Source organism: Channa argus, chromosome 3 (genome assembly GCF_033026475.1).
Source record: "Channa argus isolate prfri chromosome 3, Channa argus male v1.0, whole genome shotgun sequence".
NCBI classification, from domain to species: domain Eukaryota; kingdom Metazoa; phylum Chordata; class Actinopteri; order Anabantiformes; family Channidae; genus Channa; species Channa argus.
Window position 1 is genome coordinate 3,041,659 of NC_090199.1, and position 22,784 is coordinate 3,064,442.

At 41.4% G+C, this 22,784-nt stretch overlaps 2 protein-coding genes and 1 long non-coding RNA gene across 3 annotated transcripts; 2 read left to right on the plus strand and 1 right to left on the minus strand.

The window, feature by feature from the left end:
* Positions 1-1,009: 1,009 nt before the first annotated feature.
* Positions 1,010-14,882, plus strand: nup133 (nucleoporin 133). Its single transcript, XM_067499596.1, has 25 exons — positions 1,010-1,272; positions 2,090-2,202; positions 2,356-2,459; positions 2,931-3,164; positions 3,447-3,617; positions 4,192-4,347; positions 4,593-4,663; positions 5,314-5,461; positions 5,558-5,708; positions 5,849-6,003; positions 6,586-6,677; positions 7,168-7,331; positions 7,611-7,705; positions 8,481-8,705; positions 8,789-8,911; positions 9,014-9,113; positions 9,277-9,540; positions 9,848-9,981; positions 11,385-11,543; positions 12,372-12,507; positions 13,719-13,837; positions 14,066-14,146; positions 14,228-14,292; positions 14,446-14,534; positions 14,630-14,882. Exons 1-25 carry the CDS (start codon positions 1,145-1,147, stop codon positions 14,764-14,766), a joined length of 3,414 nt encoding a protein of 1,137 aa, XP_067355697.1. The 5' UTR covers positions 1,010-1,144; the 3' UTR covers positions 14,767-14,882.
* Positions 12,537-20,893, minus strand: LOC137124534 (uncharacterized). The gene is made up of 3 exons (XR_010913982.1): positions 20,753-20,893; positions 18,511-18,724; positions 12,537-13,139 (listed from the first exon to the last, which is right to left on the minus strand). It is a non-coding gene; the product is annotated as an uncharacterized lncRNA (long non-coding RNA).
* acta1a (actin alpha 1, skeletal muscle a) lies at positions 18,546-22,301 on the plus strand. The gene is made up of 6 exons (XM_067499599.1): positions 18,546-18,679; positions 19,597-19,921; positions 20,377-20,538; positions 20,770-20,961; positions 21,120-21,301; positions 21,914-22,301. The coding sequence occupies exons 1-6, from the start codon at positions 18,551-18,553 to the stop codon at positions 22,055-22,057; spliced, it is 1,134 nt and encodes a 377-aa protein (XP_067355700.1). The 5' UTR covers positions 18,546-18,550; the 3' UTR covers positions 22,058-22,301.
* The last annotated feature ends 483 nt before the right edge of the window (positions 22,302-22,784 follow it).

Consider the following 22,784-nt stretch of genomic DNA (forward strand, 5'->3'; position numbering starts at 1 on the left):
TCAGAGTTACTTTACTGCGCTGTATTTAACGTAACAAGCAGCACACCGGCACGGCCAAAGGGAGTTCACCCAGTAATCTATTTATGGAGCTTCCGTGACAGCTGTCGTTTATTATGCTCTTAAATCCACGGAATGTCTTCTCTTTAATGTATTTGTGAAATTCATTTTTGTTTTTAAATATGTTTTTATTTAATTAGTTTTGTTTTTCAATCTTGAGGTTAGTTATACTGCGACTATATTGATTTGATAGTTTTACTATAAACTAAATTATAGATTTTCAACACGTAAGTTATTAATATTAACACCTGTAAAGCAGAATAGGTAAATCACATCTTCCAGGCACTTTGTTTAACCTTTAAAATACAGAAGTGCTGGACATTTTTTACAATTCCTCCATCTCACACACACACACACACACACCTGAGTCACGATAAGTATTTGTGATGGGTAAACAGGTCTTTAGACATATACCTATTTTCCTTTAATCATCGTCTAACTCTAACGGGATGCACACCCTGACTCACCAAAGAAGTAATAACATCTCTTATCCTTTAAACTATTCTATGGATGCAGAACAAAATGATATGATTAAAATGTAAATTAACAAAATTTAATTTTAACATTTTTGCCATTACTATTTTATTTAGTAAATGTTCTATAGATATAGATGGATATTAACTCTTGTGTAAGAGATATTTCATATCGTATTTACCTACGATTAAGGACATTTTCATCATCCGTTTTACCATGTAAATATATATTTTTATCACTTTATATGTAACTACAAAATAAATCAGACATATTTATCCTGGGTGAAAATGGGAGAAGAACCACTGATGCTTATTTCTTTGTAATATTTATTTTTACTAAATGTTACTTTAACTTTGTGTCGTGTCTATTCTTATCTGTTGCTTCACTTAATTTTAACATGTGCTTTATGGTTGTAAATCGTTATGGTCAAGTTGTAAATAAAGTTGGTTTGAATTCGTGGTGTTTGTAAGATGATGACGTATTAAAAAAGCGACCGCGCGCTGTTTGGAGAAGTGTTGGAGTTGAATGTGGCGGACACGTTCGTGGACGGCTGTTACCCATTACATTTATTGGACCTGTCGACAGTTGAGCAGTACGGGGTATCGCAGCAGACATGTTTAGCCCCCGCACTGCTCCGAGCTCCGGCCGCAGGCTGCAGTGCAGGACTCCCGGGAGGAAGAGCGTCTCCGGAGCGGCCAACAGTCTGCTGTTCTCCCCGCGCAGGACGTCTCTGTCGGCGAGGTGAGCGAAACGTTGAGCGGTAACGTCTTAACTCCTTTTTTTATATGTTGACACTCGGATACCAGTTTAGTAAGTCCGCCTAGATAAAACTTATACACTATAATGAATCAGTTCTGCAAGAAATATTAACTTTATGTGTATTATGGTCACTGTTTGTGAAAAAGATTGTTGAAAACGAACAATTTATTTTTGGGGAAAAAAATTGAATAATTCTCAGGAAGAGCAACAGACAAGGGATCCACAGACTTTATGGACTATAGTCTGTAATTAAATCATAAACATAGATCTGGTTATGCATCGAGAAACTTGTAACGTTAGGGGCTGCTCACAGACCTAAGGGGCCTCACCTCCTCTCCACCATGAAGACCTGGAAACAGACAGACTGCACAAACACACAGGAGGCAGGATGCAAGCACATCATTCACAGATCTGGGAGAAATAAAAAACAAAGTCATAGAAGGGGAAAGAGACGAGCAAGAGTCTGAGAATCTTGAAGGATAAAGATCTGCACCCAAAACTTCTAGAACGGGGGAACAAATGAGGGTGGGTGGGTGTAGGAAGAGAGGTCATAGGATGGCTGATGGACAGAGAGCTCGAATGAAAATCAAGGAGGGGGAGGAGAAAATGGGAAACGGTGGGCAAAGAAAGAGAAACTGCAAACGAGCAGAGGGTTAGAAAGATGCCGTGGATTTGGTTTGGAGAGATTATTTATGGTATAGTGCATTACAGTTCAGCATCATTACAAGTTAGTTCATTATTTATTGAGTGGTCCTGAGTATTTGTCCTCTGTATCTTACTTTAAACCACCTGCCACCAGGTCAACACCCACCCGAGTGCAGAGTCATGCCGCTGCAGATGTCAATTACGATGTGCAAACCTTTGGATCATCACTACCTGTCAAAGTGATGGAGGCCCTGACGATGGCTGATGGTAAAGGAAACTATGTATCTGTTGGGGAAATGAAGATTTTTCTGTGACGTGTTTCTCTCTTCTCTTATGTCGTGTTCTGGTTGAAGTGTTCTGTAAACTACTGTGTTCTGTTCCAGTGTTGCCGCTTAACATTTTTGTGTTTCTTGTCTGTAGCTGATGATCAGATCTCCGTGAAGGTGAATGAAAGCGGCTGGGCCTGGATGGTTTGTGGGGAGAAACTGATCATCTGGAAAATCTGCCGGACTGCTGTGGCCAAGGTAGAGCAATATATTCATAAAGGAAAAAATTGTGCTTTGATAATTCCATCTAAAGTTTTGACAGTTCAAGACACACTGCCATAGAAGTAGCTCCTACTGACTGTATGTTGTTTGTTACAAAATCCACTTTGCAAACTGTTTGTATTTGTTTGTGGGACATAGTTTTCAGTTAAAGGAAGAGAAAAAAGGTAGTAGATCTTCACTTTGTCCTGTGATGTTTGAGTCAGTTCTGGAAAAGAGAGGTTGGCTGCAAACACAATATTACTGTAAGCTGAATGTATTCAACCAACATTAACGGTTGGTTGGACAAAACAGAAAAGCTGTGTAGACATTGGGCTCTGGAAAAGTGTCAGGCACAGTCATTTGTCTTAATCCATTGACAATAATAGTTGGTAGCAATCCTGTAGGAAACTGTCCCGGATCCATGTTTTAGTCTTTAAATCCACCAGCTTTCTGTGTGTTTTCCTGCAGCTGTCGGTGTGTAAGGAGCTGCAGCTGCCCAGCAGTGAGTACAACTACACTGCTGACCTTGTGGCTGTGACATCCATTTCTCCTCTGGAGACGGCGACTGTTCAATCTATCTCGGTCCTGGCTGTGGCTGCGGAGGGAACGGCTCGTTTCTGGCCCAGTCTGGCTCAGGAGGGGAACTACACACAGGCAGACGTGGAGCTGGGAGATCTCTGCAACTTTGTTGTTGCTGTCCGAGTAAATAATCCTCAACAAATCACTTTGATGTCGATGCTTTTGCAGCTAAGACCACTAACTACTTGACAAGCAATTGACCAGTTACCAATGTCTGTCCAATTAAAAACTGCTTCGAGTGAATCTATGGACAATTGTTTGAAAGCCTGTTTTTGTTTGTAATTCAATGTAATCGCTTGTAATTCCAATGGATTTAGCAGAAGGAAATGTTACGCAGGAAGCATTTCAGTCGTCTTTGAGCCTTCATCTCTAAAAAACCAAAACGTTTGCTCTCTTCTTTGTCAGAGTGGAAGCTTCATCTTGTCTTCAATGAAAAGTCAGATGTTAAGAGTGAGTGCGGATTCTTCTGGGAAGCTGCAGTTAAGAGCCCTGCACCAGGGACAGGGTATGCTGTCTGGCATCGGGCGTCGTGTCTCCAGCCTGTTCGGCATCCTCTCCCCACCAGCCAACGACACGGTGAGTCAAAAGATCATTTTAGGAAATTCAAGTGATCAAGGATCTGTTTCTATTTATTGATAGATAGATTGATGGATACTTTATTAATTCCTTGAGGCATATTTTTGTGTTGCGGTAGCTGTTACACATAATAATACTGTATACATACATAGTAATAAGATATCAATAAAGTAAAAAAAAAAAAGAAGGAAAATGATAAAAATACTAGCCAGAGATATGTTCCTGTATTGTCCATTGAAAAGACTCTGTAGGAAACTCAATTTCTGATATATTTATTGCTGAGAAACCTCATACAGGGACTAAAACCATTAATGAATCTATTGGCTGCTGGCTGACAGCTGTGTGTCTGATCATGTGTCGTAGCCGCTGACCTACAGGAACAATTTCCAGAAATATAGAAAATCATCAGCCTTATTCGGTAGCAGACATTAACATGCAGCTGAGAGAAGCTTTACACTCATGGGACCAACCTTTTAGTGCTGACGTTGGTTAAAAAACAATCAATCAGATTTAGGATTTTTTTTTTTCCATTTCACGTGAGTTACATCATGATGGTTTCCTCTTTTCCCTGCAGCTCCACAGTGTGCTGTGGGTGTGGGGAGCTAGCTGCCTGTACACTCTGACCAGCACCAGTTTGAGTAAATGGGAGTTGGACGACAGCTGGGAGCAGCAGGTCCTCAGCTGGGACGTCCGCAGAGAGCTGACAGAGAGCATCGCTGACGCCATCTGGGTCAGTAGAAGGCTTCACTTGCTGATATTTACTACATATTAGTACTAGTCTGATACAGTGGCATAATAATAATAATTTTGGTGAAAGTGTATTTTATATTGGAACACATGGTAAAGAATGACATTTTTATTATGCCAACTTTTGTTCTGTCAATAAACTGGACATGTTCATTAGATTCTCATTTAAATGTCTATATAACGTGCACAGCTTTTGTTCTGCAAATATGTCATTATCTCTTTCATCAGGGATCAGAGAGCAACTATGAAGAGATGAAGGAAGGAGCGAATGTGGCATACCTGGATATGAAGCTCAGCCAGTGAGTGAGTGAGTGTGTGTGTGTGTGTGTGTGTGTGTGTGTGTGTGTGTGTGTGTGTGTGTGTGTGTGTGTGTGTGTGTGTGTGTGTGTGTGTGTGTGTGTGTGTGTGTGTGTGTGTGTGTGTGTGTGTGTGTGTGTGTGTGTGTGTGTGTGTGTGTGTGTGTGTGTGTGTGTGTGTGTGCACGCATACTGTAAAGATGCAAGACTTCCTGCCATTAATGGGTTATCAGACAGGCCTACTGTGTACAGGCCCAGAGACCTGAGAGATCAGAGTTCATCTGTCTGGGTTTTTTGGTTAAAAGCCACTGACCAAAATATAAAAGACAGTGGCCTCTAAATGACTATAAAATGAAACAAAGTGACCATCAGGAGATGAAAATGATTTTTAAATTGACCTGGTTTTGTTTTCAACTTGAGTGAAAATTTCAGTTAAGGCTTTATATTGGAAATATAACAAGTGTATTTATGTGAGTGCTATTTTTGTGGTAATTGTTACTAATTGTAATTGTTAGTCCTCTTTAATTAAATTGGACAAATCTCTAATATCAAGTTGTAAGATTTAAAATTAAAGTTTTTTTTTTTTTTTAAAAGAATGAAGAGAAATGTACAAATACACACTGTCTCTCAGGTTGAACTCACCTGTTTTTCAGAACTGGTCTGGTGGTTTTGGCTGCAGCCTGGCACCCGTCGGACACTCCCTGCCTGGCTTACTTCTGCCTGGTCACCCTGCAGGACAACGGAGCGGCCATCTCTGACCAGTTTACTGTGGAAGTCACAAAGTACAACCCTCCCTTTCGGGTCAGTCCCGATCCTGTGTTGACCTTTTTTTTGCAGCCGTTGACTCAAAACATAACTAGATGTAAACTTTGAACGTGTTTTGCTACATTTCCTCAGAGTGAAGAGGCCCTGCAGTCCACTCGGCTGTTATTGCCACCTTCCCCCGGCTCCACTGCCTTCCTCTACAATGAGGAGCAGGTGTTTGCCTGCTCAACGGGAACCAGCAGGGGTGGGCTACCTGATGAGAAAATCAGCTTTAACTCACCGGGTATGTGGCAGCTTGGTATCTGACGTCTTAAATTTAGTTCATACTAGGCTGTTTAGAATGAAACAGGTTGCATTTTTTTATCATGAGCGCGATGTTAAAAAAAGCTCTAATACAGTCTCTGCGTGTTTGTCTCTGTCCAGGTGATGGTGTACGTGGAGGAGGCTGCTGCGCCAACCTGCCAGTGTTTTTCTCCCAGCTCAGCGGTCTGGTAGCTGTGGTGGCCAGAGAAAGTGCCTCCATCCTGCCAGAAACCATGGAGGACTCGCTGTGCTCCTCACTGGCTGCAGCTCCAGAGGTAAAGCTCAAACTGTCAGCAACACTTTGACTTTGGTGACTTTAGAAGGCACAGGAAGAAGTTATGGACAAAGACTAAAAGACAAATTACCTGCGGGTCTTTTTGATTATAACAAAGAAAGAATTAGAAGGTTTTAAACTATTTTCCTTCCTCTCTCCTTTCTTCTTAGTCTTATTATTAAAACCAAACATCGGTAAGACTTTCAGCGTTTTTAAGATTTTTGCATCAACTATTTACACATTGAAAATCCAATTCCAAATGAAACTGAAGAAATATAAAAGAAACACGGACAATGACACTAAAACTTGTGAACATGGATTTGATTGTGACCATTGCTGTGCTTGTTACTTAAAAACTCATTACTATTCTGAGGAGTCGGGGTCTGAAAGATGGAGAGTCAGTAGTGGAAATGTGCAACATTTTGTCCCTCAAATATGGAGCCGCAAGCTTTGTTACTTGTAGTTTCTGTCTATTCTTTACTGGGAAAAGTAATAGTATCACAGTAATGTACTAGTAACGCATTACGGCCTGATACTGACTGTGACTGAATCTAAAATGCCTGACTTTGATTCTGCCTTCAAGGTTTCAGCCATGGACACTCCAACAAGAGCAGAGCCAGTAGCTCAGGAGGACAAAACCAAGCTCCTGAAGGCAGCCTTCCTGCAGTTCTGTCGGTGCGTGTAATAAGACTCCAAAACCCTTTTTAGGACACTAAATACCCTCTTTAATTCTGAGAGTTGGATCCTGGTATCAGCCAGTGAATTGGGGTGTAATAGTCTGGATGCTACATCTCACAGTATAACACTGATAATATCAGTGTTATTATCAAATCAACTTTAGAGACAAAACAGACTGAAATATCATTAAATACGACTGAGAAAAATCATTATTTTACAGTGTTTTAATTAATTAAAACCTCAGAAGCATTTTAGTGTTTTGTGATGGTCAATGTTTGCATCATTTCACGTGGCGGAAAAAATTGAGGGCAAATTGTTTTATTTTATTTAGTTTTTTGCAAACTGTACAAGGAGCTAGCTTGGTTTAGCCGGGTTTTCTACATGTTTAACCGTTAACACACACACCGTCACCTTGTTATAGTGTTTAGAAATGAAGGATTTGGTCACTTTAGAACGTAAGATAAAAAAGAATCCCCTGTTTTGTCAGGAATGATCTGGTGGGGGCTCAGACTGTCACGGACGAGCTCTTCCCCGCCGATAGTGACAGGGATGAGGGAGCCGAGCTGGACAGTGTGGTGACTCAAATCAACCTTGATCTGGTTGACGACTACCCGGCCTCCGACCCCCGCTGGGCTGAGTCTGTCCCTGATGGTGAGGGACAAACAGCTTTGTTATTCTTTTTATTTTTTCCACCCATGGAAAAACTAGAGAGCTTCACATATTTAAAAAAAACCTTCCCGTATTTAAACCAGATTAATTCAAATGCTAAATGAGGGAGCTACTACTCTGAAATTATCCTTCTATTTGACAGAAATGAATTTAAAGAACAAATGTAAATAATCAGTTATGAGTGTTTTAAACTGTTCATTCACGTTAGTATTTTTTTCAGTGGTTGTTTTAAACAAATGTTTGCATTTCTGTTTCACACAGAGAGTGCTGGCTTTCCTCTCACCTCCCTCATCATCCTCCACCAGTTGGAAGACAAGATGAAAGCCCACGGCTGCTTCATGGACTTCCTGCTCCAGGTAAAAAAATAAAATATAACACACACACACAGCGGGTCGTAAGGTTTCGTCGCACACACATTTGTTGTCATTCATCCCCTGGTTCAAATTTGTGGTGGTCAGATATTAGAGCTTACATGCATTTTTTTATTTATTTATTTTTCAACATGTTCACTATTTCAAAATAAAGCAGTTACAGTAAACCTGTGAAATAGTCTTTTAGAGGTGACTTTGACAGGCAGGTTATTCTTGTGAGATAGCTCATAGCAGAGACAAGATTATAAAGTCTATATACAAAGTTAGTGCCACAAAGAGAAATGTGTCCAAAACTTAATCCGACAAGTGTTATTTGTGTGTCTGCTCACACAAATAACACTTACATAAATAAAAACATAACTTTGTTTTGTTGTTTGCTGCTGCACATCTTTAAAACGCAGGTGCTCAAAATGCTCAACAAGATTTTTATATTTTGATATTGGCATTTATGAAAAGCCCTCCTCTGTCCTCAGAACTTTCCACCATCTTTCTGTTTCCTTAGCCTCCATCACATGTTCAGAAAGTGAAACTCTAAAGTCATATCAAACACAGCCTTCTGGGTGTTTTAAAACTAGGGTTCATTCCTGCAGTTTAGGTTAAAACCAGTTAAAACCTCAGAAAGTCCACAGCTCTGGCACCAACACATTTTCTTAGGAAAATGCACATGGAGTTTTACAAAGTGTCTTGTTTTGCTTCCTATAAATGACCACATGGTGGAGCCATTGTACCAAAAACTGATCATCACACGTACCTCTGTCAGGTGGGTATGCTGGACCGGCTCGGCCACGTGACGGTGCGTTCGTCTCCCATGGCAACACGCCTGCTGCTGTGTGAACATGCCGAGAAGCTGCAGGCGGCAATGGTGTTGAAGAACCACCACACCAAACATGCTGAGCTGGTCAACCGGGCTATCAACACTGCGCTGCAGAGGAGCGACATCAGCGTGCCGCCCAGCCTCACCGCCGCTGACGTCTTCTTCAGAGAGGTGTGTGTGTCCCTGTGACCCGCTTTCATTTATTAATCTACTAAGGAAGTTGGCTTACTGTGGAACTGTCTCTGCTCTCACAGGTGTCTCAGATCTCCTCAGTGTTTGACTGTCTGTTGGAGGAGGAGGAGCGGAGTCTGAAGGAGAACCCGGTCGACTCGGTGCAGTGGGCGGAGGTGGTTCTCACTGTCAACAACATAATAAAGGTGAAGACTTTAGCATTTCATAAAGTAGCACGACATCCGCGCTGGCACAAATCTAAAACATCTCAAACGATAATGTTAATAACTTGTATCCTGTGTATGTAGGACATGCTTCAGGCTGCTGGTCAGTACAGGGAGACCAAAGCCTCCATGTACAGAGCTTCTGAAAACGCTGCCACAGAGCCAGAGTACATCCCATGGACAGGTAACACAAATGAATCTTTCACGGGGCTCAGAGTGGGGCTCCATGTTCAGCAAAGTGCTGTGAAAAAACACTTTTACCTAATAGAAGTTGTTAGTTAATAGTTTGTAAAAACCTGAGGTTATAAGTCATATTTTTCTGTGCATTTTATCTTTTCCTGCTTCAGCATCAGGTGGTATTGGTGGCGTTCGCACCGTCATCTCTCGCCAACACGAGATCATCCTGCGTTCGGTTTATCCACATGCCGACTCAGAGCTGCGCAGCGCCCTGTGCGAGCAGCTGGTGGCGCTGTTGGACATCTACCTCAGTAGCTATGTAGCCCAGCTCACCTCCCTGCAGCAGCAGAGGCCCCCAGGGGCCCAGCAGGAGCGTTACGACAGCCTGGAGATGGAGTACAGCCAGCGCCGCTCTGAGCTGCTGGCACCGCTGTGTAAGCACAAAGTAGAACCTGATCCAAACAGTAAAAACCTGAAAGGAAAATTTACATCTTGATAAGCATCAGCATTTCACAGCTTTTCAATAGCGTAACGGTGGCATCAAACGTAGCAAAGTTAAACCGCAAACTTTACATAATGCAATATTAATATCAGCTAATATCATTGTGACTGATGTATACAGTAGATTATTACACAACTGATCTAAAGCTGCTGCTTCAAAGCCATCAGCATCAATCAGTGCAGAGGAGACTTTATATGAAAAATACATTTCATTAGGTTTTTGCTGTGACTGTGTTGCAGTGGAGCTGGGTCAGTACCAGTGGGTGGCAGCTCTGGCTGAGAAGTACTGTGACTTCGACATCCTGGTCCAGATGTGTGAGAAAACCGACAACCAGAGCCGCCTGCAGCACTACATGACCAAGTTCGCAGACCAGGTACATAAACGCACCTGTAGACTTGGAGGTTCGTTTCTCAGGTCCATGGTACATGTGCTAGTCTCAACATTTAAAATGTCTAAGAAACTTCTTATGTCTGATAACCAAAGGACTTTTGTCATGAGCAAAACCCATGAGAGCAGAAAGACGTTTGTGCTCATTTTACATCCTCCTTCATATTTCTACACAAACTGCTTGTTTTCACTGAAGGTTAACTATATTAACATGAAGCTAAAAACAGACACAGGAGTCCAGCGAGGAGGATAATGATACGTCTTACTATCTGTATCATTAGTCTGAAACAGGATTCAATAAATTCATGTTGGCTGCGAGTAAGAGAGGACGATTTACATTAGTAAATAATCCAACAGGAGTTTACTACAATTCTGGAGATTATCATTACTCACTAACACTTTTTTAATAAACATGCAAAAACGAGCAGGTTGAAAGTGAATGGAACCTAAATCATATTTGGTTTTAAAGTGTGTGACGGGTTTGGTTTTGTGTAACGCAAAGCAGTGGAAGACAGTTCATGGCATTAAACCATTAATTTTACCATTCAATATAAAAAATGACCATGTAAAGTTGTGATATTGCTCATTTTTGACATTGTGTTGAAACACATTGTTTGTAAATGGCATTAGTTGTCCTTTAAGGTCTTAAACTGCATTAAATGTTCTATGTGATCATAACAGTAATGCAGAGATGTTTCATGTAGACATTTTATCATTTACTGAGATTTAAGTAACTTTACTCCCTTGTTGATCCAAGGCCCAAGTATGAAGACATTTTTAGTACAATAGGTTTTACACCCAGAAAATTTTCCTTAACAGAAATGTTGCTTCTAAAAATAAAATCTCAGATTGTAGTGAGCCATTAAGTAGAAGGAGGAAATAATACAAATTTATTGTATGTTAATGTTGAGACAAAGTAGCTCGTGTGTAGTGTAGCTGGGCAGACGTTTCCCTCCTGTCCTGTGCTTTTTAGTGTCACAAAGTTTTATCCCGCGAACCAAACTCTGGAGTAGTTTCCTAAACTATTTAGACTCCTTCACTTTCAGCCAAGTTTATAAAGAATAAAAAAAGTCGTCAATCAAAGAACAGTGACAGTGTTTCAGAATATTAAGAAAATGATTAGAAAGTATTAGGTTCCACTTTTTAGTTTCTGTCATTTACAAAACTATTCATACGTGGCATCGGTTACAGCTTTTGTTTTAGGTTTCTTTTTTATTTTCTATTAGATATAAAGAGTTAACTGCTTTCTGAAGCAGCTGTGAGTGCAGGTGTTTTTATTCTCAACAATTCACTTCCGACTAATAAGCAAAGTCCGAGTTTCACTTTAACTTCATAAAGTGCAGCTTCTTTGTGCAGCTGCTCAATGACTTTCCTCACTTCCTGCTGCAGAACTTCGCTGACTTCCTGTTCCGGTGGTACTTGGAAAAGGGGAAGAGGGGCAAGCTGCTGTCTCAGCCAGCCGCTCAACACCAACAGCTGGCCAGCTTTTTGCAGGCTCACCGGCACCTGAGCTGGCTGCACCACATCCATGTGCACGACTACCACAGCGTACGACACACAAAACCCCATGCTACAAAAACCCACAACCACTTTTTGTTCGCTTTTGATTGTTTCTTCGTGTTGTACCCTTTTCTTTCTATTGTTTTTTTCTCTTGTTCACACACTTTTTTATTTATTTATTTATTTTTTTATCTTGGCCTTGAATAGCAAAATAAAACACACACACTGTTTTATATACAACTTCCTTTTTACCACCACAAAACAAAATATCTCGGCTATAAAAACCACAGTGTGCTACAAAATAAACACACATGGTTTGTAATTTCCTTCCTTCCTTATTTTATGTTACACACATTCTCTCATATACAACACATGCAGACTCCTTCCTGTTTCAGCCTTAAGCCTGGTAAATGTTCATAACCACCACAGTACTGCACCACATGAAGTCTCTCTCTAACACACACACACACACTTTTTTTTTTTTTTTTACCAGCTTCCTTACAGGAAGGAAGGAAGGAAGGAAGTTGTTGACGCACACTATTTATACTGTAAAAAATATCTTGGATATCTATCTATTAGAACCTTAACATTGTTATCATTTTTTTCCTCTACTCTGAGTTTATTACTGAGGTCGTCGTGGGCGGTGGAGTCGTACTGTGCATTAAAAGAAGAGATGGTTCTACTTTTTTGGCCAACCTATTAAAATTGAGTTGGCCAAAACATTAGAACTTGGTATTGACTGGTCTTAACTCTTTAAAGTCTTGGTCTTGGTTAAGGTTGTTGTTCATACTGTAACCTTGGTAAAAATAGTTTGTTGGTATTGAAATTCATTCCTGCAGATTTTAGTTTGACTTTGTGGCTGATGTGTCTCTGCAGGCCCACAAGACTCTCGCTAGCCAGGCCAACATGGAGACCCGCTACTTTGTGAAGAAGAAGACACTGCTGGCTCTCAGCAAACTGACAGCTCTGGCCTCCAACCTGCCAGAGGATGACCTCAACAAACAAATTGAGGGTAAAAACATGACATGGGTCATCAACAACTGTGCTTAAAATGTTTCCTAAGCTTTATTTAGTCGGGAAGTGTTGAGATAAATTTCCCTTCTGCAAGACATGAGAACAACAAAACATGTACAAGATTATAAACGGCTAAAAAGTGATGTTCAGGACAGAGACTGGACTAGAAATGCAAAGACTATTGTGCGTGAATGTGACAGAGTTGTTGAGAGAAACTTTGAAAAACAAGTCTCAGCTTTAAAAATATGAAGAAATGGCAAATGAGATCAATTCAGTTATTTTTCAAATCAGGAAAAGTCTTTATATTTCTGCTGGTGGCTTAGTGTTTCCACAGATTTCTGTTTTCAGGCATTTTAATAAATAAAATCCAGGGGGAGGCAGTGGCTCAGGTGGTAGAGTGGTCGTCTACCGACCATAAGGTCAGAGGTTTGCGCCCCGTTCTTCCGAACCACATGTCAGAGTGTCTCTGGGCGAGACACTGAACAGCCCATCCCCCTCCCCACCCGTGCAGTGCAGGTCCTGGTAGAAATTGGGGAAGGGTTGCATCAGGAAGGGCATCCGGCGTAAAAACTGCCAAATCAACATGCGGACAAATGATCCGTTGTGGTGATACTGAACTCACAGGATAATCTGAAAAGGACGAAAACAAAATAAAAAATGCAATTTGGCTAAATTAAATCTAAACAGTTTACAGCTTAATTCTTTATTAGTTTGAGTTTGGATTGTTTTAACCTATCAATTAATAAAGTTCCCGTGTAATTTCTAACTTGTTATATCAAAGCATTTTAAGCTGTTGCTTAAATTAATCGTCAACCATGTTTACAATCAGTGGCCAATAAAAAGTCAATTATATTTTAAAATGCATTTTAAATTTGCATTTTAATTGATATAAACATATTCCAAGTTTAAATTGTTTTGCAGCACAACTTCATAAAATCACAAAAAGCGTGAACTAGGTAAGTAGGTACAGTTTATAGTATGAAAGGATCAAAGAATAAAACATGAATGAATAAAATGGGAAATGTTCAGTAAGCTGAAATGGTTTTCAAATTAAAAATATTTTCCAATGAGTGTAGCAGTTATTAACTGACATCCCTAACAAGATGTGAACTGCAAAAGAATATTAAAATGGTGGACGTGTCAGGGTGACTCCATTACAGAACGGTTTACTGTGTCTTATGACACGATCTTAATTTTCTGTCCCATCAGACATCGTGGAGCAGGAGCGCTTCCTGCTGCATCAGGAGACTCTGCCTCGACAGCTGCTGGAGGAGAAACAGCAGAACCCCGACACCATGCCTCTGCTCAGCGCCCACAGCCTCATACAGGTGAAAACACACTTGGAGCTAACACCAGCCGGTAACAGCTTAGCTGCAGTTCAGCAGCAGCACAAGCTGCAACCCCCCCCTCATGATTGTACATTTAAGTCAACTCCCCCGCTGATGCATCATAAAGAAGCATTGGCCTTTTACACACTGGCTTCTGTGAAGCAGGATGCTACCGCTAACAGCAGCTTCCCAGCCTCTGCTCACTGCAGTGTCTCCTCCTCTTCACAGTTGTACATCTGCGACGACAACAGAGGAGCCAACGAGTACGACTTCAAAAAGGCTCTGGATCTGCTGGAGTACATTAACGAGGTAACATCCTGCTTTCAGCGAGCCCCGGTCAGGTTCGACGAGTGGGGTCTGACAGCAGTTACAAATCAATTTATGTTGCAGGAGGACGCTGTGGACATTGACTCGCTGAAATGTGAGATCTTCGCCAAAGCGCTAAAGAGAGATGAGTAAGATCCATCATGTCTTTATTTATTTAATCATTCAGCTGGCAGACTGAAGTTAAATGTCATTGTTTAAAGCGGTTTAGAAACAAACTGCAAACCATTAAAGGCCATTTAGAAGAAATAAGCATTTGATTGATTGACTTTATATCCTCTCAGCTGGTCGTCTGCCGACGGCAACGATGACCCACTGGAAGCTGCCAAAGACAGCATCTTCATCAAGATCCTCCTCAAACTCATACAGGAAGGTGAGGAGTGTTCGTGGGGCCGCATCAAACGTTCATCCTGTTCCTCTCAGACGTGGTAAAGTGTATCGTTTACTAAGTGCCGTGTTCTTTTTCAGGCGTTTCTCTGCAGTCATACCTGCCTGACGTCAAAGAGCTGCTGGAGTCGGACGATCTGAGCATTTTGAAATCAAAACCGTGTTTTGAATTCGTGCTTCGGGCCAATTATGAACATTACCTACAAGCCCAGATGTGATGAGCGCTCTCCTCCCAATAACACCCGCACTTCTGCTTCCCTTTACATTGTAATCATTTTAAAAGATTTCTTTAAATAACTGTACCCTTTTCTAAATAAATGTTTGTATTTCTGTATTTGGACTATTTTCACACATTTTTTTTTTGCATCACTGTACAGAGTTGGCTGGTAGGACAAGAAGGTTCATATGCTTTAAGCTTCACGTCACTTGTCATTTACTGACATCTAGTGACATTTTTGAAGGACTTAAAACTGCAATAGTGACAAAATGTTTATATTCATTTAATACAGAAAATAAATCTACACAAAATGAAGAAAATGTGCTCTATAAATAAATCCACATGCGTTCAGATTCTTTACTGAGTCAATTTAGGCTTAGTTTTTATAGCTACATCTAAATAATTTTAATAATTGAATTGTAGTTTATTTTCTTGCAGCATAATTGTTGCAGCAAGTGGAACGTGTGTCAAATCACTGAATGAAATTTGATTTTAATGTGACTTCTGGTGCTTATTAAAATAACTGATATCAATGTCAGTGGACTTCAACAACATGATCTGAATTCATTACAGTGATTCATTCACACACATTCGCTGCATCACTGTTCCAACCAGTTGTGTGCAGTTGCATAAAACCTCATAGCACTGATTCATTTCCTCACAAAGGTATTAAAGGTATGTAATTTACAGTGTTTTAGAGCCTGCAGCATTAATATTAGGTACATATTTATACATACAGTTCCTGATCTTGTTTATTCATTTTAAGTTTTATTTCTATAATGAATTCAGAGAACTTTATAGACGTGCTCTTTTTGACAATCACTTCAAAACATCTAAAGCAAAATATAGAACGTCCATCGTGTCAAAGTGTGAACCTTGGATTACGCGTCAGCCCTAGAAAGTGACAGAAACCCGACTCCAGGACCTGGTCTGCGATAGTCAGGGCTTCCTCCTGTGTGGTGACGGATGGCAGATGTTGGTTATAAATAGACCTGGACACTGTGACCTAATAATAGACGAGGCGCGTCAGATACGAACTCCAGGTCCACGATTCCGCGCATCACTGAGCGTTATCTCTGCGGGGCGTGAGACTGAAAACACGCACACTTCACATTTTATCTATAGTTTAATGGCTCTTGTAGTTTCTATTTTTACTTAATTTAAGTTTCTTTGTAGTACTTTTGTGTCTGTGTGTTGTGCATCTTTGTCACCATGGCGATTTTCTTTCCTCCCTGTTTTGAATCATCGTGCATCGCTTCATTTCTCATGTATTTATACTCTTGCATCTCACTGTTCTTTTTAATTATTTTACATCTATTTCTTACTCGTTTCCTGCCACCAAACTGTCCTTTTCTGTCTTTTTGTGCCTTATTTTATTGTATTTTCTGGTCGTTTTTCTTCTCTGTGTCTGTGTTACAAGCACACGGTTGGTAATAAAAAACATGTAGATGTTGTGATGAAGTATGTGGGAAGTTGTATCATCGTCCTCTTTGAGCAGATGATCACAGGCTTGTGTCAGACTTTCAGCTCCTTTTTCTAATTTCATTGCCTGAGTGCAGCTCGTTCAACAGCTGGATAAACACAGCTGGGCCCCTTTGTCTCGGAGGAATTCGGTTTCCGGCTGCAGCTGTTCGAGCTGTTGGAGGTCACGACCCTCTTGTCGTAGTAACTGGAGCGTGGATGTATTTTTAGAAACACGGTCTCGTATCATAGCTGAAGAAAGCGATGCGTGTTTGGGTGTTTTTAGTGGGATTCACGCAGACGTCCTGACGCTGGAATCCTCAGTTGACCTGATTTCAGACTCCAGCAACTAGTGACTGAACTAAGTGTGTGTTAAGTCTTTTATGCTTTTCCTGTTTCCACTTGAAATCACAGCTGCTCTCCCCGTCCGGACTTCAGGTTCCGGATTTAGTAGGACACAATCATCTGTCCGCAAACGAAAAGCTAAAGAATCACCGTCCGCATCCAGGGTTCATTTATATTCCGTCATCCGGCAACTTTGTGCTTCGTTCAGTGTCTCGTTGTGATGGTTTATCGGCCTTTACATATTCGGCTTTCTGCCTTTTCCAGGTTATTTTCTGTCCCTTTTGTGTCTCTGAAGAATTTCTGTTCCCATTTTTTCTCTTTAATCACACTGTTGTGTCACTTTGTGGTCAATCTGCATATCTGGCTCATTTTGTGCGTCTTCGTTGAGTCTATGTGATTATTTTAAGTAGAGTCACGTGTTTCTTGCATTTATTTCATATATTTAAGTCGATTTGCATCTTTATGCAGCAGGGGCCCTCACACTGTGTGTGTGTGTGTGTGTGTGTGTGTGTGTGTGTGTGTGTGTGTGTGTGTGTGTGTGGTGGGGGGGGGGTCTCGGTCGCTGCCTCGTTCTCGTCTCGCTCCATACACGGGCTCGTGCGTTCCGCGGCCACCTCGCGGGGACTTCCTCTCCATATATGGCCCGCGAGGCCTCCCGCGCGACCAAATTTGGACGCCATGCCGGTGGAATTCCTAACGGGTGCCTTCGCGAGGTGAAAGCTCCCCGGGTGGTCTGGGATGGAGGAGAAGGGGGTATATAAGGAGCCCGGAGGGTCGCTGCCTGTCACCCCCTCAGCTGGAGCCAGCACCGGTCAAAGTTCCCTCGCTAACAGCCGGAGACAAGCAGAGGTAAGCGGCTTACAGGGGCCGGGCGGCGGGTCGCCGGCAGGAGAGTTTGAATTAGTTAATGAGTTATAATGGAGCCTGGTTGTTGGTGTGTTCCGATGAAAAGCAGAATTAAAGCCGGACGGAGGTGAGCAGCGACCCCGCGTCTGTTCACGTTAAGGCTTTTGACGGGCAGCTCCGGGGAACTTCCTGTTTAGGGAGCCAGACGTGCTGCGTTCAGGCGCTTTCCGACATTATTCCAAGTACGAGGGAAAGGAAAACTTAACAAATAGCACGGATTTTCCTACAAGACCGAATAATAGTTGTTACAAGACGGGAACCATGACAACAAATCAGATTATGGCAATGATGGTGCAACATTTAATTTTTAAAAGTGATTGCTAGTGTGCGTATAGAGTCTAAATGAGACTTGCAGATCAGATGTAGCTGATTACTGGAAGCACTTGAACGCTGCTCTACACTAAGTGAATCTTTATTTACTCAGCAATGACAGCGTGTTATTAATATTTTTTTAAAAATGACAGCATGTTTTTACAGGGTGAGTAAACCGTTTACTAGCTGAGCAATTTTTCCTTGGCCTAATGATTTACAGAATGTAGACACTGGGTTTTTAAGATGTCTGAGATATTAGCATGGAATTATTCATAGACTGTAAATAGAAGAAAGGAAATGTATTTATTTATTCACATGAGCAGCTGTTGGCCGGTATGCTCCATGGTGACTTATTTACTGCTTTTGAATAATAATAAAAATAGAACTTTTAATCAGGAGACATTTCTAGAATTAAAATCCACCCAACATTTGCATTTAAAACGTGTAACATAGCTATAGAAGCTGCAAATGCAACAAAACGTACAATTAAAAAATGTCACTTTGAGTTTCAGGATGCTGTGATGTGCAAATCTCATTTCCTGAGATTTGATTGACTAAACACTTAACAGAGAAAATCATTTAGACCGAACACTAATGCCAGTGGCTTTATGTTGCAGGCTGTTCACACAGCTTTACTGGGAAAACTGTTTGCATTCTCTATTAATTAGGTTAATTAAGTTTCCAAGTTCAACCATATACTTATAAACTTTAGAAAGCTCACCTTCTTTGACCCCCCCCCCCCCCCAGCAGAATCCGCAGCCATGTGTGACGATGATGAGACCACCGCCCTCGTCTGCGACAACGGCTCCGGTCTGGTGAAGGCAGGCTTCGCCGGAGACGATGCCCCCAGGGCCGTGTTCCCCTCCATAGTCGGCCGCCCCCGTCACCAGGTACAGCAAGAGCCACATGGACACATGTACCATCGGATCTGATCCCTGTAGAAAGGAGCATTAAGCAATGAGACGCTGCTTCTTGTTGCATAATTATAATGATCTCTGCTCAGAGTAATTATAACCTGGTGTTGTGTTCATGATCATTTTAAAATGAAGATTTAATAAATTCTTCCCCATACTATTAAAAAAACAGACCAGGCAAGTCTGTTTCATATGATATGACCTGAATTATACTGATATTGCACATATTCATACCAAAAATGAAGTAACGTGATGAGTTTACTGACTTTGTGGCCTTTAATCTACTGCCCCCATCAGGCCAAGTGTTGGCTGTACTAAAGTAGTTTCCTCGCATTTGCCCATATGAATGTTTTAAGTACAGCAACTGTACTTTTGCACATATTCAACAGCAATATGCCTTTAAGTTTGAAATTTAGCATATATTCTAATCGCTTTGAGTCAGTCTGTTGGAATAGTGTGTGTGTTTGCTGATCTGTTCTGGAGGCGCAGATTGGAAGCATTGTGACAAAACTTGTGCTTCAAACAGCATTTTACATATCAGAAATGTCGATTTAAAAAATAAACAAGACTAATAAAACCACACGTGCAAAGCAAGGAAATTTGAACTCATCAGCCAAACGAGCTCAAAAAATGTTCTTCCTTCAAAACAACCCAACAAATTACAGATAACAGTGGGAGGAATAATAGAAAAGTAATATACTGTATGACAACTTTGCCTTCCCATTTTCCACATGAGGCTCGTGCAAAGTCATAAATGTTTCCAAACTTTATTTAAACTCACTTTGTATAAATTCTCACATATAAAAAACTAGCAGGTGGCAGAGCTTAGAGCAACACATTCAGTTTAACCCGTTCAATCCCTGGCTCCTCACCCATCTTCCCTCCTCCCTCAGGGGGTGATGGTTGGTATGGGTCAGAAGGACTCCTACGTAGGGGATGAGGCCCAGAGCAAGAGGGGCATCCTGACCCTGAAGTACCCCATCGAGCACGGCATCATCACCAACTGGGACGACATGGAGAAAATCTGGCACCACACTTTCTACAACGAGCTGCGCGTGGCCCCCGAGGAGCACCCCACCCTGCTGACGGAGGCCCCTCTCAACCCCAAAGCTAACCGGGAGAAGATGACCCAGATAATGTTCGAGACCTTCAATGTCCCTGCCATGTATGTGGCCATCCAGGCCGTGCTGTCCCTCTACGCCTCCGGCCGTACCACTGGTGAGTCTGTGTAGTGGCTCAAATAAAGTTTCCATGTTTTGTTACTGTTGCTTTAACTGAGCTCAGTTTGGAAGAAAATATTACATTTGACAGCTTCAGTTACTTTTTGCAGATGCATATTCATAATAAAAACTGCTATGCTGTGGTAGTGATACGCCTATAAATGAAATGACCCATAAGTACACGGACGATACACAACCATTTTCTATCTGATAGACTCAGTCATGCATGAATTCTAAATACAATTATGCAGCAGACACAAGAAGCTAAAAGCTCTAAGCCCTGCACAAGAACGTCTCCTAAATCTGAGAATTACAAGTTTTCAATGCGATTGTCAAAACCATAACTGGGATATACTATATACTACTGTATAACTGAATATAGTTGAGGTGTAAGAACTGCTACCAGACTGTGCTCCTCATATTTCTCCTATTGTTCCTCTTTTTTTTTTCCAGGTATCGTGCTGGATTCTGGTGATGGTGTAACTCACAACGTGCCCATCTATGAGGGCTACGCCCTGCCTCACGCCATCATGCGTCTGGACCTGGCAGGCCGTGACCTGACCGACTACCTCATGAAGATCCTGACTGAGCGCGGCTACTCCTTCGTCACAACTGGTAAACACGAACAACGTCCAGTTTATTTTTAATCTAAACTCAGATCCAGGTTTGCAGTTTGAAGCCACGAGTTGAGCTTTAGGTCATTATCTTTTCCCTAATATTAGATTCACAACTATACAGGTTTATTTATTTTAATCGTACTTCTTTCTACCATAAATCTACCAGATTGTAGTTTTCTTTGTTATTTGACTCGTTTGGCACAAAGTCTGACCTTCACTCTGTTTCCAGCTGAGCGTGAGATTGTTCGCGACATCAAGGAGAAGCTGTGCTACGTGGCTCTGGACTTCGAGAACGAGATGGCTACCGCCGCCTCCTCCTCTTCCCTGGAGAAGAGCTACGAGCTGCCCGATGGTCAGGTCATCACCATCGGCAACGAGCGTTTCCGCTGCCCCGAGACCCTGTTCCAGCCTTCCTTTATCGGTGCGTACACACAAAACATGTTGTTGTTATTTTAGCGGAAAAGACCAAAGCCAAGTTTCCTGTACACTGATTAGAAATCACACATTGTCCCATTAACTGCAGGGATATAACTGAACTAGTTTAATGATGCAGTACCTCTCTCCCGTGCACCTGAACAGGTATGGAGTCTGCTGGTATTCATGAGACTGCCTACAACAGCATCATGAAGTGTGACATCGACATCCGTAAGGACCTGTATGCCAACAACGTGCTGTCTGGCGGCACCACCATGTACCCGGGTATCGCTGACCGCATGCAGAAGGAGATCACGGCTCTGGCTCCCAGCACCATGAAGATTAAGGTGCAGCACTCTCCTCAAAACACAGACATATTTTACTTCCTCCTCACCAAATGCTAAGGAAGGAGAAACAACAGGGACTTTTGGATTATGTTACACATATAGCTCATCAATGAACAAAAGCACAATAAGTTCCAGTAAATACATATTCCATACTCTAACTAATTATACTATACAAAAACTAAAATAATATGGAAACTATGGCTGCAACCAAAAGATAATATTGATTGAAAGAAGTAAAAAAAAAAAAAAATGCTCATCAAATGCTCCCAGAGCCCTGGATGACAGACTGAAACCCACAGATTCTATATACAGTTACACAAATTAGGTAAATTTAGCAAATTTCTCACAGTTAAAGATAGAATTGTACAAAATAATTAAGATTAAAAAAAAAAATAACTGATTAATTGATTATCAAATATTTTACTAATTATTTTTCAGATAACGAACTGCCCTGTTATTTCAGTTCAGCTTCAACAGAATGTGTTGTCATACTTTACTAAATGTACTGAAAACGCAAATGCACAGCACTAAAGGTTGAAAACTCACCAGCTGATCAGAATCGACAACATCCTGTCATAATGTGCAACAACCTCATTTCCTGCTCCTCTGCAGATCATTGCTCCTCCTGAGCGTAAATACTCCGTCTGGATCGGCGGCTCCATCCTGGCCTCCCTCTCCACCTTCCAGCAGATGTGGATCAGCAAGCAGGAGTATGACGAGGCCGGTCCCAGCATCGTCCACCGCAAGTGCTTCTAAACGAAACCACCGCCCAGACCAGCGAGGGGTCAAACGCGGCCCTGCACTTCCTGAAACAACAGCACAGTTCAGAGTGTAAACCTGTACATATTTTTTTTTTAATTTATTCATTATTTTATGTATGTGATGCTTTAAATGTGAACGGTGTTTGTATGTGAACAACACACTCCAACTCTGACCAACTGACAGAAAGTAAGTCCCCGAAAGAAACAGAGCAAAATAGCAATAAAAGCCATTTTTTTCATGTTTGTCTACTGTCACTCCCTCCAGGAAAGACACAACACCGAAGCTCTTTGCAACTGATGGATTTATTCCCTCTTAATTAGCGCTTGTTGCTCTTGCTTTAGGTTTATCCACCGTCGAACTATTAAACATATAAAACATCACATAGACAAATCACGTTGTACACGTAGTGGATAACATAAACATTAAATGCGTAAATAAAATGTAAAACGGGATGCAAACTTATTACACATACCTCGCTGGCTGCACATCCAGGAGAGAATGAATTAAAATAAATATAACAAAACAAAAACAACTTATGAAACTCAACACATCACGTAAGACACCATAACTTCAGCTCTTTAAATTACCGCTCCACATGTTCTTCTTTTACCGAGCACTTGTCTTAAAAAAGTGTCCGTGTGCAACAAGGAGAAAACCTATAGTTCCTACCTAAACAATCAAATAAATCACACAAACATCGAAACAATATGCAAACGACACA